Source organism: Peromyscus californicus, unplaced genomic scaffold (assembly GCF_007827085.1).
Source record: "Peromyscus californicus insignis strain IS unplaced genomic scaffold, ASM782708v3 Scaffold_23__1_contigs__length_62951481, whole genome shotgun sequence".
In the NCBI taxonomy this organism is placed as follows: Eukaryota; Metazoa; Chordata; class Mammalia; order Rodentia; family Cricetidae; genus Peromyscus; species Peromyscus californicus.
The window spans coordinates 17281549-17299067 of record NW_026294534.1 but is presented as its reverse complement, the minus strand read 5'-3'; the positions used below and the strand labels follow the sequence as shown (position 1 = coordinate 17299067).

The 17519-nt window shown below is 41.5% G+C and overlaps 2 protein-coding genes across 2 annotated transcripts in view; one reads left to right on the top strand and one right to left on the bottom strand.

Moving 5' to 3' along the window:
• Positions 1 to 947: 947 nt before the first annotated feature.
• LOC128119371 (aurora kinase C-like) lies at positions 948 to 1983 on the bottom strand. Its single transcript, XM_052752775.1, has one exon. The coding sequence runs from the start codon at positions 1889 to 1891 to the stop codon at positions 1043 to 1045; it is 849 nt and encodes a 282-aa protein (XP_052608735.1). The 5' UTR covers positions 1892 to 1983; the 3' UTR covers positions 948 to 1042.
• A 2460-nt stretch (positions 1984 to 4443) lies between these two features.
• LOC128119458 (disintegrin and metalloproteinase domain-containing protein 32-like) overlaps positions 4444 to 17519 on the top strand; it is an 87374-nt gene continuing 74298 nt past the window's right edge. The window contains exons 1-3 of the mRNA XM_052752845.1: positions 4444 to 4530; positions 5461 to 5537; positions 6992 to 7169. Coding sequence (XP_052608805.1) covers positions 4477 to 4530; positions 5461 to 5537; positions 6992 to 7169 — 309 coding nt within the window. The 5' untranslated portion in view covers positions 4444 to 4476. The remainder of the gene's footprint in view (positions 4531 to 5460; positions 5538 to 6991; positions 7170 to 17519) is intronic.

The following is a 17519-nucleotide window of genomic DNA, read 5'->3' as shown; positions in this document are numbered from 1 at the left end:
TTCTATATCTTCTCTCTGCCTGCCAGCCCCGCCTGTCCCTTCTCCTGCCTTGCTGTTGGCCGTTCAGCTCTTTATTAGACCATCAGGTGTTTTACACAGGCACAGTAACACAGCTTCACAGAGTTAAACAAATGTAACATAAACAAAAGTAACACACCTTAAAATAATATTCCCTAACATGGGCTCTTCTTTCATAGGCGTTTAGGATTTAGTAATGCAGAGATTTCTAATCCTGTGTAAATCAAGAGTAGCTTGTTTGTGTTTCAGTGAATGGGTTATATAAAAAGGTAAACATTTACAATATGTTGTTGCCAATTTTTAACACAGGCAATGTGCGATGATTTTATGAATTATTTGAAACATGCTTGGAGGGGTTGGTTGATTCTGAGTTGCTGTTTGCTTCTCATCAAAATCTGTCCTAACTCTGTTTTTCTGGACTCTCTAGGAACAGGTTACCTACATTATTCCAGTAGAGAAGAAGAGATACATTGTGCACCTCCAGAAAAGGTGATTTCTCTTTTATTTTTTAGCTTGGTATTTCATTTTATTTCTTTGAAACAGTTTACTTGTAACAGCAGTGGAGTATAGAATAATAATAGAGAGCTCTCATTGAAATTGTCAGCTGTCTCTATGAACAGTTACTCCAGTGATTTTGTGAATGAGGTTTGGGAACCAATAAAATAGAGCCTTGCCTCTCGAAGACCAGTCAATACACGTTTTGGTTGGTAAGACTAGAAGGAAGAATCGAAGCAGAGGGCAGGAGTGGGCAGACCTTGGTCAGAGGCACGGGCTTCCTGTGGTAAGGCTGGCTGTGAACTGCCTAGGGTGTCAGCCCAGGGGAAATGCTCAGTTGGCAGTTAATTCAACAGTAGAATGTGGGAGAAACAATTGGATTTTGACATTTCATGTTTTTTTAATACTTTTTTTTTTTTTTTAAAGATGTTAAATCAGGTTTAATTAGCATCTTCAAAGAGAAAACAAACAAGACAGATGAGGTAACAGAGCCTGGAAAGCTCCCTGAATAAACACAAAGGGGCAGGGCTCAGGAAGCAGGCTGACTACCAGGAGGCAGGATCCTACGAGAGTGGGCCAGGACCCAGGGGTGCTTCAGGATCTGGGCCAGGTCCAGCCGATCTGAGGGATGGTACCTAAGAAGTTTGGAGATCAAGTCTTGGGCCCCCACAGGCACTGAATGAGGAAACCTCAAATCCACCTTGAGGATGCGTTCGTATGTCTCGCTGTGAGTGCTACTCTTGAAGGGTGGATTTCCCACCAGCAGCTCATAGCAGAGCACCCCAATACACCACAGATCCACCTTCTCATTATATGTTCTCCCTTCAATCATTTCTGGGGGCAAGTAGTCCAGATTCCCGCACATTGTCATTCTCCTGAGAGAAGGGGTATGCACAGACCAACCAAAGTCCGCGATCTTCACCTCACCTTTGAACCCCAGGAAGAGATTCTCCGGCTTGATGTCCCTGTGAATCACCTTCTTCTCATGACAGTAGGTCAGGGCATCTGCCAACTCCTCTATTATCGTGGCTGTACGCTGCTCATCTAATGTCTGGTTCCTCTGAAGCTCCTTATAGAGATCGCCCCCTGGAGCATATTCCAGAATTAAGTACACCCGGTGAGCATCGTGGAAGTAGTTGTACAGGCGTAGGATATTCGGATGTTGTAGGTGCGCCTGGATCTCCACTTCCCTTTGAAGCTGGTGCTCCAATCCCTCCTTCTCTATCTGGGACTTGAAGAGGACCTTCAGGACCACAATGAAATGGTTTTCCTTGAGCCGAGCCAGGTACACGTTGCCAAATTTCCCCTTGCCCAGAGGACGCCCGATTTCAAAGTCATCGATGGTGAAAAGCCTTCTAGTTGAGGTGCTGGGCTCCATCTGGCCAGTGGTTGTAGGCGAGGCTGTCCCCGAGGGCGGTCCCCGTCTCGGCTAAACTCTGGAGAAGAGGTGACCGCAAGCTGAAGTCCGGCTGGCTTTTTTTTTTTAAATACTTTTAACAAATTAAATATGGAAGGGATGCATCTCAACATAAGAAAGTCTATATATAACAAACCCCAAGCCAACCCCATACTCAATGGTGAAAGTTGAAAGGGTCCCTCCTAAGATCAAGAATATGGCCACCTCACCACGTCTATCCAGCACAGTACTGAAAGTGCCAGTCAGAAGAGTTCAGCAAAAGAAAGGGAGAAAAACACTTGAACTGGAAAGATGATGTCACGGTGTTCTTGTAGGTAAAGGATATTACCATATCTATCTTATCTATATCTACATGGAGTGAAGGCCACATAGTTAAAAGGGAGATTTATTTAGTGGTGTAACTTACAAATGAAGGGATAGGTAGGTTGCAGGTTCTGGGAAAGACTCAGCTCAGTTCGGCGGTGTTCTCTGGAGAACTCTCCTCCATCTGCCTCTAGCGTTCAGGGTCCAGGAACCAAGAGAGCACGGCGCATCCGGATCTCGGGTCTTCAGGGCCCTCCCTTGGCCCCACTTTGTAGGCATGATAGTTACCGAAGCCTCAATGGGGGTTGGAACTTCCAGATCAAAGCTGGAATGGCTACCCACTACACTGTAGTACTCAAAATTATGTTTTTTTTAAGATTTATTTTTTATTTTATGTATATGAATATTTTGCCTGCATGTATGTGTTGTACCATGTATGTACCTGGTTATGGTGGAAGCCAGAAAAGGATGTCTGGTCCTCTGAAACTGGAGTTACAAATGGTTGTGAGCTGCCATGTGGCATTTGGGAACTGAACCTGGGTGCTCTGGAAGTGTTCTTAACCTCTGATCTCTCTCTCTAGTGCCTGGAAGCTATGATTTGGTTTTTTTAAAAAAAATTGTTATTGCCATCACTAAAATCGAACAAACTATGCTTAACAGAGGTGTGAATGAGTTTTCAGTGTGAGAAGGGAAAACAGCGTAACTGATTGCCATGGAAACACGCAAGGAAGATGGGCAACACCGAGATGCGGGAATGTGTATATGCACAGAGAGACAGGAAGGAAGCAGGAGGAAGGGCAGGCTCGCCAACGGACACCAACCGAGAGATGGCGTCCAGCAAGTCAGGGCGGCGCAGTGGTTTTCCTTAACCTCCCTCTGCCTGCCACTCAGACCTGACAGCTAGGGCGTGTGGGAGGGGCGCCACTGCTAGCCCTTGGGAGACCAGGTCCAGTGGAGAACCGGAAGCAGCAGACTGGGCGCTCACTGAAGCCAGAGGGAGGGTGAGGGGCAGAAGTAAAGCTGAAACAACACAGTATGTGCAGAATATGGTCCCCCAAGAAGTTTGAGCTTAGATCTGAGTTTCTAAGGATAATAGGACTTTATTTTCTTCAACCACATTATCAGACATATATATATATAAAATGTATATTACATATATAGTATGTATCATAATATATAACATGTATTATATTTTATTATATCTTAATTATTATATACAGTATAATCACATGTCATATAATATATAATATAATAAAATATGTCATATTATTAAAATGTATAATTATATGTCTCATATAATTATATACAGCGATATATAATTATAAAAATAGTATATAAAATTATAAAATACAATGTATTGTTTATAATAAATAATATATAATTATATTTTAATATTTTTATGCTATACCAATATATAACTAATATATTATTATATACAATTAATATTGCATACATTAACATGCAGTATTATATATAATTGATATATAATCAATATGCAATATTGATATATAACATAATATTGATATATAATATATCATACTGTATATATTAGAATAAAGGAGTAGAAAATTCTCAAAACCCTCCATCCAGTTGATATCCCTGTAAATAAAAACAAATGGCTCTACCCCTCTTGCAGCCCCCTCCCTTTATTAAAAGGAGCCCAAGTGGGCTGGAGAGAAGGCTCAGTGGTTAAGAGTGCTTATTGCCCTTGCAAAGGATGTAGGCTTGCTCCCCAGAATTCAAATGGCTCCTAAGCACCTGTAACTCCAGCTCTAGGAGACAGGTTACTCTCTGGCTTCTATGTGCACCTACACACCCTGTGGTGCATAAATCCGCAGGCACACTCACTCATAAAAAAGTAAATCTCTCTGAAAAATAAAAACAACCCATTAAATTGGAGCCATTATTTTGAGTAAATGTGTATTACTTTGCCTGAAGTATATTGTATAGCAAAGAAAACACTACCACTGTGCTGAAAGTTGCCCTTTCCTCTAAAGCTCAGGAGAATAAGCCTATTAGTTTCTAAGACCCTCTTGTTTCTGCCCAAACACCCTACCTCTGCTGTTGTAGCTGGAATGTCCCCCTAGCATGTTTAGGTTAATGGGCATGTCTATGTTCCTATAAAGCTTTATTTACAGAAGCGTGGGGTGGGGCAGAGTTTACCGACAGCTGCTCTGTTATTTCTGAAAGAGTAACTCAGAATTTTCTTTTCTGCATGCAGTTATTTTTTAGCAGACCGTTTTATGGTTTATTCGTACAATAAAGGATTTGTGACTACTCAGTCTCTAGACATCCCGGTAAGATTTCAGTTATTGTATGAGTTTTCAGAAAACTTTAAAAGAATTGGGTGAATACTTTCCCAGCACACCAGACTCTCAGGACCCGGAGGCGATATATTTGAGGTACTCACCACCTGGTTCCTAACTGCTTCCTGATGTCTTGGCGGGGTTAAATTAGTTGACTGAGGGCCTTTCATGGCTACTGCCTACAGACTGCTGCTTCACCGATACTTCCTGAGAGAGGAATATAAATGGAAGTAAAATAAGCCGATTAAGAACATGCATACGCAGAAGCACAGACCAAGACCTTTTGTGTCCACTGCCCCCACTGCATACATACCTCAACCCTTCTGTGTTCCACAGGTGTTCTTCGGTGCCCCTCCCCTAACCTTGTTCAGACCTGAGGAGTTTGAATGCTTGATCGATTATTGAGTAAAACCATGCTTTAACGTATTTTAATATGGTTGTGTGTTTTCTGGGTTTTTTTTTTTTTTTTTTCTGTCTCTTCCCTTTGGGCTCTGTTTCTGGGAGTGTGTTGTCTGTGAAAGGGTGTGGAGGGAGCACCCTGCATCTTTTTGTCCCCACCACATCCCTTCTCTGGCCCTGCCTCTGTCCTTGCAGATGACACGCTTTGTGTTAGCATGGCTCCAGAGCCCTCCTTTCCTGGCACACTGGCGCTTCAAGCTTCTAGAATCCTAGGCCCCAGTGCCCCTTTTTTAGGCAGCACATTACAATTTTAAAGATTCTCAGGGCTTTTAATTGATGTCTTAAATCTCTACATTGGAAAAAAAATTACGGAGACTTTTTGAGTATCTCACTTTGTGCACCCCATTGTAATTGTGTATTTATGAACACTATCTACCCTCTTCTGTCTGTTTTTCAAAGCAGGAAGTTATTTGAAAGTTTTGAAAGGTCTTTAGTAACTAGTCTCCTTTTTTTCATCCCTAGTCTCAATGCTACTATCAAGGATACATTGAAGACCATCCGAACTCCGTTGCCATACTCAGCACGTGCTCTGGACTGAGGTTATTAACTTTCTACTGCTCTGGCTGTGATATTTGGCTGCAGTGAATGCATTTTTGCTTCTGTTCACATGCAGCTAGGGCAGATTTCTCACATGCTTGTTGGCGATGTCCTTCTCCAGAGGTGGTCCCAGTGGTCTGGATTTCTCTCCTTTCCTTTGCAGACCAGAGATAATTCTAACTTCTGGAGGGTTTAGATTTCCCAATATCATTGCTCTCCTCTTACCTTTTTTTTTGTTTGTTTTTTTTCAGGACAGGGTTTCTCTGTGTAGTTTTGGAGCCTGTCCTGGAACTCACTCTGTAGCCCAGGCTGGCCTCGAACTCACAGAGATCCGCCTGCCTCTGCCTCCCAAGTGCTGGGATTAAAGGCATGTGCCATGACCACCGGCCCTCTTACTTTTCTTAACAACAGAAATGACAAGTGAATGTTCTATGTTGGAGGAGCAAGGTTGAGGATGGGTTATTATTTTTTTTCAGCAAATAGAAATTTTACAATACCTATCATATATTTTAGTGTTTGGAGATGAAAGTAAAATAAATAAACATAAATGAATTTTGCTTGAAAGTAAAATAAATAAACAAAAATGAATTTTGCTTTTCCTCATAAAAATTATCTTTACAGTGAGGAGGCAAGTCATATCTTTATAATTATTAATTCAGTACTCTTTTTTTTAAAAATACTAACAGTCCTTTCTCTAACTCTTGAAAATGTATTTGGTTTCATCTTTTCTGCTTTGGATAGATTTTCGTCTTGTCAGAATTTTCCACCTCTGTTTTCAGTGACCGTCTTTGTTTTCCCAAATGCTTTCTGAGCTTCCTGCGTGGAACCTTGAAATTTAAACCTGAAACCAGTTTCTCGGGCAGAAGTGGCACACTGGCCTACCTCATTTCAGGGAAACCAAGTTCTGCAAACTGATTACCTCTTCAGAATCAGGCTTCTGATGTTTTATTCAAGCTATATACCCAACCAAAATACGTATCATTTTATAAACACTGCTAGATTTTATTTTCATTAGTAAAATTGCCAATGTACATTTTCATTATAAAAGCCTAGTAATCAGGTTTTCAAAGTTCTGCCGGCTACAGAGACATTTACTAATGTTTCTGTTTCCTAAACTGTTAAGGAGCTACTGACAGAAGCACAGGAAAGTCATTGGATTACTGTCACACTGTGTTCCTAGAAATTGTAAAGCTGGTTTCTGTTAGTCTTGTAGCAAACAACAACAACAACAACAAAAAAAAAAAAACAAAAAAAAAAGGAAAGAAAGAAAAGACATATGGAGTTTTATATTAGAGAAATTATTTTTCTTTTCAAAACCATCTCTGAAACAATTTTTGGAACAAAATACTGGACTGAAAACATTCTATATTTTTTATTGTTTCATTGGATGCTAACAGATTTTTCACAACACAGATTTTATGAAAAGTACTTAACAATTTCATCCTTAATGTTGCAGAGGAATCCTGCAATTTGAAAACGTGTCTTATGGAATTGAGCCCCTGGAATCTACAGTTAGATTACAGCACATTATTTATAAATTAGAGAATGAAGGGGAAGATGACCTGACAGTTTTTAACACAAATAGCAGAAACATACAGATACCGATGAACTACGACATTCTTATCAACGAAAAGGTGAGTTTTGTGTACTGTATCATTTTCAAAGTTCTAATTCATTAAAATAGTGTGGGAGACTGTTGTATGGTTGCAGGAGGGCCATTCCTTATGGATAGCCCTGTCTCTTCCTGTCCTGCAATTGCCCTGAAGCCAGGTGTGGTCTTTTCCTTCTGGCCACATTCTATCACCTACTTTGTATGGCTTGCTTTATTTTAGATTTGTTTTTTGCTTAGTTTTGGTTTTTGTTTGTTTTGCCATGTCCTGATTAGAGTGAACAAAAGCACCTGAAAAGAAGCAATGTCTGCAGAGAACGAGGGACTTCTTAGAAGAATTTCAACACTGTAGAGAGATTGGACTGTTTGGGGTCCAAAGGCCAGTTATGTTGTCTCAGGCTGGGTCTAGCCCTGGGAACAGCCCTTCCTTTCCCCCTAGTGCCAGAATTAGCATCTTATGACTTAGTAGACAGATAGAAAGCTTTTGGAATCTATTAACTTAGCAGACCATTAGCTCCCATCAATCCAAAGGCTAAGAATGTCATCGGATAGCATGTTGGGCCTATGGGAAAGCTCACGACTCAACATCTTGCTGTACCCACCTTTCTTAGGGACTCACCAATATATTTTAAAGTTGCCTTGATTTATGATTTTCTTTGTTCTGAGTAACTCTAAACTTCACAAAACTGATTCCATGAGGGAACACAGAATTTGGGGTAACCTAAGTCTGTGTTCCTGGGCCATAGTCACTCAAAATAACTCTATAATAAACCACCTCTTATTCCTTTAGAGGTAAGCGTGGTTTTGCACCAACATTAGCATAGTTAAGTTTGTATACAATTGAAATGTCCCTGATAGAAATGTTGGACATACCCAGATTGTTGAGGGCACACCCTGGACATTGTTGAAGAACCCTGGTTCTTCATAAATGTAGCTCTGAAGGAGAAGTGGAATTGTGACCTAGGTCATGCTGACATAAATAACTGTGTTTGCAGAAGAGCACAAGGTGGTACAGGATGTTCCTGTGTGTCCTTTCTGTCTGTGTGAGTTTAACCCCAGACTTTAGCTGGCTATTAAAAAGAAACAGAAGTGTATTTCTCAACCTCCTCAGTTTCTAGATAGGATCATAGTGGGAAAAATATGGCTCCTAACATGAGCAGGCGTAACATGTCACCCTGGACCCAATGCTGAAAGGAAGCAACTCCTTCACATTTCATCTTTTCCATTTCCTGCTATCTGTCATGTGGCCATCCTGATATATCAGGGCTTACAAGGACAAAGATGCTACAATATGGGTATCTGAACCAGAGAAAATAAGGGAAGTGGCTCCATGGTGATAGTGCCTTCTCTACAAGCACGAGGCCTGAGTTCAGATCCCCTGAACCCATGAAAAGGCAGGGTATGGCAGTGTGTGTGTGAAACCCCAACACTGCGGAGACAGGTGGATCCCTGAGTACACTGGCCAGCTGACTTAGCCAAGTCAATGAGCTCTAGGTTTGGTGAGAAACCCTCCCTCAAAAGTTTATTTATTTAATAAAGAAATAAATAATAATAAAATAATAAAAGTTAGTTTACTTAGCTAATACATGACAGAGAGGATACACAGGAACATCCTGCACCACCTTGTGCTCTGGTACAAACACAGTTATTTATGTCAGCATGACCGGGGTCACAGTTCCGCTTCTCAGAGCTACACTTAGGAAGAACAACCATGTCCTTGTCCAGGGTGTGTTCCGAACAATCTGGGTATGTCCAACAGTTCTGTTAGGGACATTTCAATAATAAGGTGGGAGAGAATCGATGTCTCCCTCCTGTTGAGCAGGCCTTAAGACCAATTAGATAACTGTTGGTTGTTGTCAAGACATGAGTGCCACTACTGTGTCTTCACGGCTATCTTGCCAGGATGGTCATTGTTGTGGTTCATAGGCACCATAACTGGGTAGGACTATTGATGGTTTTCCTCTCTTGGCAGCTAGCACGTCACCTTCTGGTACTAAGCTAGTCCTCAGGAAAGAGGCTTTTGGGTCAGATCTAGCTCCAGTCATCCAAGTCCTGTGTCCTAAGTGTGTGGTGTCTTCAGCAACAGTGACTTACCTTCAACTTCTAGGAGGTTCCCGTGGACAATGGCAACAGCCTATACTGTTTCGGGAGTCTCTTGAATTCCCCTGACCAACAGTTCAAAGGGAGGTTTCCTGTGCTTGGTGCTGGAATTTTTGCTAGTCTATGACTCTTGATGGGAGGACTGTTGGCCCAAGAGACGTAACTGTATTTAAGCGCTCTGTCTATGTACGTATATACTTACACTTATACATACTATACGTAATTTTAGGTTGATATAAAATAATGAGATTCCTTATGGCTTTTCAAACACCCTTCGTGTTATTTTTTCCTCCTCCCTCCCTTCTCCATTAAAGAGCCTCTCTTCCCCTACCCGCCACTTCATATCACCTGTACCTTGCTATCCCCTCACTTACATTCCCCCTACCTGTCGTGGTCTCTTTTCAGTTTTCCTGGCTTCTGTAGTTTCTCTAGGTTCTATACACACTTATGAGTTACCCCACTCACTATGCTCTTTCCTAGTTCCACTCATTTAACTGCAAATTTCAGTTTTCTTTATAACCGACTAGCATTCCACAGTACGTGTAACACGTTTTCATCATTTATTCATCAGCTTAAATTTTGCTGTATTATGGTCAGATGGGGTGCACAGAATTTATATCAGTTTTTCTGAATTTCTTCTGATTTGTTTCGCGTCTTAGTATATGGTTTAAAAGCTCCCATGTGCTGCTGAGTAGAATGTAAATTCTTTTGTGTTTGGGTGGAATATTCTTTAGATATCTGTTAATTCTGATGTTTCTCTGTTTTCGTCTGGAAGATCTGTGTATTGGAAGCATTGGCACACGTAGTAAAATCGCCTGCTATTAACTGCTGGAGTTAATCTATATCTTTAGTTCCAATCCTATACTTTTTATGAAAAAGTGTACACTGGAGTTGAATACATATATGGTTAGGAGTATAATGTTGGGATGGATGTCCTTTAGTTTGAAGTCTATTTTGTTGTCAGATACTAGGATAGTGATATCTGCTTGCTACCTGGTATTATGTGCTTGGAGTATTTTTTTCTATCTTTCCATTTTAAAGTGGTACCTATCTTTAAAGGTAACACAAGTTTTTAGTCTGTCTGTCTATCTATCTATCTATCTATCTATCTATCTATCTATCTATCTATCTATCGATCAATTGATCTATCTATCGTTTTTCTTTGGTGGCTGGAGAGACAGCCGTGAGTGCTGGGAACCATATTCTTTTTTTTTTCTTTTTGGTTTTTCGAGACAGGGTTTCTCTGTGTAGCTTTGCGCCTTTCCTGGAACTCACTTGGTAGCCCAGGCTGGCCTCGAACTCACAGAGATCCGCCTGGCTCTGCCTCCCAAGTGCTGGGATTAAAGGCGTGCGCCACCACTGCCCGGCTGTTTTGAGTTTTTTTTTTTTTTTTTTTTTTTTTTGGGGAACCATATTCTTATAGTTTTGGTTGTGAGCATAGCCTTTAGTGGCTGAGCCATCTCTCCAGCCCTTATTTATTTTTGTTGCTGACATTTTTAGACATGGCCTGTATATATATATCCCTGACTGTCCTGGAACTCACTATGTAGACCAGGGTGGCTTCAAAATCACAGAGATCTGCCTACCTCTGGTTGTTTACTGATGAGATTAAAGGCCTCTGCCACTATGCCTGGCTCAAGAGGAGTGTTTTTGTAGACAACAGATAGATGGATTTTTGTTTCTTAATCCATTGAGCCAGCCTGTGTCTTTTGATTGGGGAGTTGAGGCCATTAATATTTAATGTTATTATTGTAAAGTGTGTATTGATTGCAACCATTATGTTGTTGTTGTGTTTTTAGTCATATTTTGTGTTTTAGTCATTATAGCTTCATTTTTTTCCTACAGTCTTCTGCTATGGCTGTTCCTCTCTTTAGTTGAAAGTATTGCTTTCAGGGTATGCTTAGGGGTGGTTTGGTGAGCATGACTCTTTTGATCTTTCTGTATCATGGGAAGATTTCTCCTTCAATGATGCAGATAGTTTTGCTATGAAGAGTAGTCTAAAATGGCATCCATGGTCTTTTAAAGCATGGAGAGCATTCATACAGGATCCTCTTTCAGTTTCATGTATAAATCAGCTATTCTGATGGGTTTTCTTTTATTTAATAACTTGTGTCTTTTTCTTGCAGCTTCCAATACTTTCTTTGTTCATATTGTTTTCACTATGATATGCCGTGCTGAGTTCTTTTCCTATTGTGTGTATAAGGTGCTCTTTATGCTTCTTGTATTTGTATGGGTGTGTCTTTCCTTTGTTTGGGAGAAGTTTTCTTCTATGACCTTGTCAAAAGATCTGGTTTGTGCTGTTCACTTGGGATTCTTCTTCCTCATCTATTCCTAGAATTCAAAGGATTAGTCTTTTGATGGTATCAAATTATCCTTCTCTGTGCTTAAAAAAAAACCCCAACTTCCTACTTTTTGCTTGTGTGGTCTAATTCCTCTACGTTGTCTCTAAGTCCTTTTATTCTGTCCTCTACTTGATCTATTCTACCTATAGGGCTTTTCACTGAGTTTTCTGATTGCTTTACTGAGTTTTTCAACTCCGTCTTCATTTCAGTTTGAGTTCTCTTCAATGTTTCTATCTCTTTTGAGTTGTTTCCAAATCCAGGATCGCTTTTGTTATTTCCATCTGCCTTGGATTTGTAGTTTTCTTGGGCACCACTTGGTGTTTGTTCTCTTTAAGACACAGAGAAGAAACTTTTTAAGGCCCTTGAATCATGTGATCGGAGTTTATGATTGTTCTTTCTAAATTTTAGGTCTTGGGGTTCATCTAGGCAATTCTCACTGGAGAACATTTCTACAGGACTGGTGGTTGGGGAGAAGCATACTTTCTTGATCTTTCAGAGTTGTATTTTGCGATGAGACCTGGGCTCGTGGACTTCTTCCACGGCTCTGTGTCGGGTGTGGACACAGCAGGCAGGGGCAGGCAGAGCACAGACTGTATGGGTCAAGGTGGCCTGGGAAGTGGAATACATTTTGGGTAGGATAAAGCAATGAGTTTCACCACGACACTTTGATACCTCTGTTATTCAACTTCCTTCTCAATTGGTTCCCCCCTCCGTCCCCCATTTCAACCATTAGCCCCCCTCCCTTATACTCTCTTCTTAAATGTAGACCATTGCCCCATTTTCTCTCTTCCTTAAAGCATCTTCCTCCTCTGCTGCTCCTTCATTTGTTATAACCTGTTGCTGCTGTTGCGGGTTGGTTGGGTTGAGTAGTTTTCTAAGGTGATGCTGTACATCAGTTTTCCCTTCTGCTTCCTCCTTCCAGTGTTGGCTGCTGCTATTGCTGCTGATGGTGGGTGGCAGTCTTTGCTTAGTGATTTCTTTTTCTGTACAAAGTATTGTCCTCTTCAGTGGTCATCGGCCAGTTTGACAGAGATTTCCTTCAATAACTGGAATCCACTCCCCACACACCCTGAAAATATTTTTGTTCTTTATATTCTATTTTTTTTATTATTTTGAATCTCATGCAATGTATTTGATCATGTCCACACAGCCCCAGCTCCTCCCAGATCCTCCTCCCTTTCTTCCCATTTACTTTTTTTTTTAAACCCATCTAGTGCTTCCTACATACTCCTGGGTATGTGGTCTTCCACTAGAGTGTGACCCACCTGTAGCCACATCATTAAAGAAAACTGACTTCTCCTCTCCTGCACAGATTAGACACATCAGTGATTACCTCTGTGCTGCCAATAATGTGTCTGTCTTGCATTAAGGAAAGAAAGAAAAGCATGTTCCCCTTGGAGTTTAACCACAAGCAAGTCCAGATTTGAATTCTCTGTCTGCTCCATGCTTCCCTTGCCTTCTGTGTGTGTCTCCCTAACAAAGGACGTCACTCTGTGTTTGTTGAACATCATAGAGAACATCAATGGGGAAAAGATGGGATACTTTATAGAAACCTTTAGTAGGGGATTAAGTCACTGGCTCCAACTGATCCAGACTGGCTCAGACAACAGGGTTTATCAACCGCTATCCATAACTGGTTGTTTTCAGCTTCTATTTTAGATTTTAGGAAGTTGCTTTCAACTTCTCTATTTGCTGACTTCAGCAAATGATATATACATGCATTATCTGGGTCATGGGGCACAGAAGAGTACGTAACTCAAGATTGCATATATGCATTATCTTAGGTTGTAAAAGTTGATTTCATGGGCAATACAAGATAAGGAAGGATGTCTGTTACATTGTTAAACAGACAGGCTGAGTACACAGCAGGACAGCAGTCTTAAGTGACTTCAAGGTGTATTATTAATTCTGACTGTGAGGTCCAGGAAAAGTTACCACCTCTTTAAATATAAACGATATTTTCAGAATATTGCATTGCCACACTATCCCAGCAATTATCAATTGCAAATAGCTCCTCAGCTAAGGGTAGGCTTGTGTGCCTACCCCTCTTCTATCCCAGAATATTGCCTGACTTGTGTTAACCCAGGTCTTGTACAACTGCTGAGTTCATTATGTACAACTGCTCTGTTGCGCTTAGAAAACTATTTCCTTATAGTCATCCACCAACTCTGGCTCTTACCATCTTTCTGCCCATCCTTCTGAGCTTTGGGAAGAGGGGATGTGATATGTTTATCCCATGCATGAAGTGTCCATCCTTACCTCTTCTGACTGGTTTTGGTTTGTCAGCTATCAGAATAACTATGCCTGTGTGTTTCTCAGCTCCATTTGCTTAGTTCCATCCTTTTTACCTTAAGGTGATGTCTTATCATTGATCATGAGGTGTGTTTCTTGGAAGGAGCAAAAAGGTGGATCCTATTTTCTGATCCAATCTGTTAGTCTGTGTTCTTTAAAAAAATTCAAAGTCTATTTTAGCATCGTGTATTGATTTCCTTATTTCTTCTATCTCTTTGTCTTCTTTGATTTACTTGACCACAGTTCTAATCATTCTTTTTGAATTCTTTGAGGTGTCTTCCAGGTCATTTCCATTAGGTGCCATTATTATGGGATTTATGTTTTTTGGAGGAAACATGCTATTTTTTGTATTGTTTTTTATTCTGCATTGGTAGTTTTCTACTGCCTTGGGGGGCCAGCCTCCAGCAGCACAGGGCTCAAAGGTATATCCAGAGTAGGTACATACTAGACTTTTCTATCTGAGGGAGCTAGGAAAAGAGACACTCAGGTTAAAAGAATTTAAGCTAGCTGGGTTACTAGGACTCAATTATTTTTCTTAATCATTAACCTAAGCCACAATCTATATGGCTCCTCAATAGAAACTCACATGTTCTAGCGGTGTGACACTTACTTGTTTATGTTTTTAATTATCCAAACTCTATTTAAACTAATGTTATTATTATTAATTAGGCAATGCAGCTTAAGAAGAAATCATCTTCATAATAATCCATAGGCAAAAAATCCCAGTAGGACAGGATGTTTCCATGAGATAAACACACTACATTACAAACAGTGGGGATCTTCCCACACCCATTCACACCATGCCAGATACCAGAGAAAGATGGCAGCAGCAAACATGTGAAGGCACAGCAGAAGCAAAAGACGTTTCTGGGTCTGTGGGTCCTGGGGGCCTTACCTGTCCGAGATTCACCCATCAGAGACTTTCCTCCTGGTGGGCTGACACCCTGAAGTCAACTGCCATTTTCTGCTCCTTTGACATGACCATGACATGCAGTATTTGGGCATCTGCAGTTAGTTTGTTGGCTCAGTTTTTTGTTCAAAAGGTTAAGTGTTTTCATAATGTTCTAATTCTTCCACATTTCATCCATATATATTAAAAGATTTTTATTTTAGTTCAACTCACCTTTATTCTTTTAGAAGAGGTGTTTACAGTGCTTAGGAGGAGGCTAACTTATAGCAGGTTTGGGGATGGTCTTTTCCTGTTTGTCTGGTATTTAGGGATAAAGCTACCCTCCCAGGTTTTCTACTTGTTGGCTACCTTCTGGTTCCTACAGTGGCTTGGGGTAAGTTTCCCTGGCAGAGTGGGTTGGTCTGGGTCTCACGGCCAGATGAAGTAATATCCAGTAGAACACTAGGGAATGTCTACGGGGCAGTGGGTAGGGGTGGGATGGGGCTGAAGGATGTGATGCTCCCTGGCAAGCAGCCACAGGGCTTTGGAGTTACCCTAATTGTGTGAGGCTGGGAACGAGGGATGCAAGTAGCCTACATCAATCTAGGGGCCAGGTGGGATTGCCGGTGAACCCCTGGGTATAGAGGTTGTGATATGGTCAGTCCAAAAGGGAGGGAAAGAGGCCAGGAGCTCTTGTGATTTCTTGAGATGGGACTGTGTTGTTCGAATCTTAGATGGTCTTATAACAGAAAAAACAACAAACAAAAAAACAAAACCCCAGAGTCAGATATCAGGGTGAAAGCTGCAAGATCAGAGAAGCAGAGCAGCCAGCCACTAGTTCTTACTTCTATAAAATCCTCAGCCTAAAGAGAGTGAGTTCCTCTTTCCCCATGCCTTATATACCTTTCTCTGCCCTGCCATATTACTTCCTGGGATTAAAGGCTTGTGTGCTTCCCAAACAAGGACATGAGATCTCAAGTGCTGGGATTAAAGGTGTATATCCCCACTGCCTGACCTCTGTGTCTAATCTAGTGGCTGGCTCTGTCCTTTGATCCTCAGGCAAGTTTATTAGGGTACACGATATATCACCACAGGACTGTGTATAGATACGTCCATAATGCTTATTCAGGTTATTTGTGACTGTTTCTTGGATTTCACTCTTGTTTGCACGGTGCCCCAAAGTTTGCCAGGGAAGAAAGCTTAGTATCTTTTTGAGGTCTTTCACAGTTTGTATCTAGTCTTGGACATATGTGTGATCTTCTATATTTTCCAGTGTGTATGCCTGAGATTTTTTTCCAAGTCTTTCTTTCTCTACCCATCCTATGCCCTCCTTCTCAGCCTCTTTACCTTATTGTTCCACAACCTTCCTTTGATCTCCTGTTCTAGACAGCAGGTAATGTATTTACTTTGAAATGGCTTTTTTTTTTTTTTACAAATACCTCCCACAAGTCTACTCAACTCTGTGTGCAAACCCTTTAGGAAGGCAATGGACATCTCAGACACATAGCTACCATTCTTTGAGAACAATTTAGCATTGCCATCTCTGGCACCAATAAGCCACACAGAGAACATAGACCACCATTCTCCTGGATGCCAGTTAGCTGGGTTCCATGATGGGATTTCACTGAAAGTTAGTAGCTGTTTTGTTTTTTGTTTTTCCTCTAAAGCAATGCCTCCTTCCCTTCCCTTCCGTAAGAGTATGTCCCCACGTTTCTTGCTGTATGGGGGGCTGGCAGGATGCACATAGTGCTCTAAGAACACTCGGGGCAGTCAGAGGAGGCTCAGGCTGAACTGGTCCTGTAGCGTTTTCCCGGCAGGCAGCTGTGGACCAGCAGCTTTGATGAGGAACCAGGAGACAAGACCGGCATTGCAGGCATATCGCAAAGCATGTGGCTCCAGGAAGAAACGAAAACACAGCCATCATTTCTTAGCCTTCCGAAAAGTTTCTGCATCCTGCTAAGCCTCTTTGCCAGTGCAGCAATCCAAATCAGACCCAATTAGAAAAAGCCCCGGTTTAATGGGTAAAGTGTTCCTGGGCGATTCTCTGCCCCCCCCCCCCCCCCCCCCCCCCCCCCCCCCCCCCCCCCAGAGAGGAGACAGGGATGAGAGACTAGAAAGCCTCGTGTCTGTTTTCTGGGAGGCAGTTTACCCTGTGGAAGTGGTCCTTGAGCATCTCTGGGGGAGGAGTTGTGTTTGGCAAGACCTTCTGAGGGGCAGGGTCTTGGCAGAGAGGTAGGGCTTCCCCCAAAACGTTCTAGACTCTTTGGGTATATGGATGCCAGGGTGCCAGGGGCGGAGGCAGAGCTTCCACCAGAATACCTTGCACATCTGTGCAACCTCTAAAGCAAAAGTTTAATCCACTTCTGACATTCAGGTCAAATAGATGGTGTAAAGAGCATGGTGTTTCATTCCAATTTTAGTGTATGAAGAGCTGACAAGTTGAAAGCTATGGATCAATTGGCTGACTTCATAACCAATGTTCTTAGTACCAGGTTCTTTGCTATAATACTCAGGCACTCCATGTCAGCTTCCCTAGCTAGTACTTGCTGTGAGTGCTGCCCTAATCACTTTAATAAAGAGCTCCAAGGAAATAATGCCTCATGAAAATGTAAACTCTTGTGTGTTTTTCTTCCTTTCCAGTCAGAATCACCTTTAAAACAATTGTTTCCTCTCTATTTAGAGATGACGATTGTGGTGGACAAAGCCTTGGTATGTGCTTTGATTTTTCTCTTATGTATTTGGTGTGGGACTG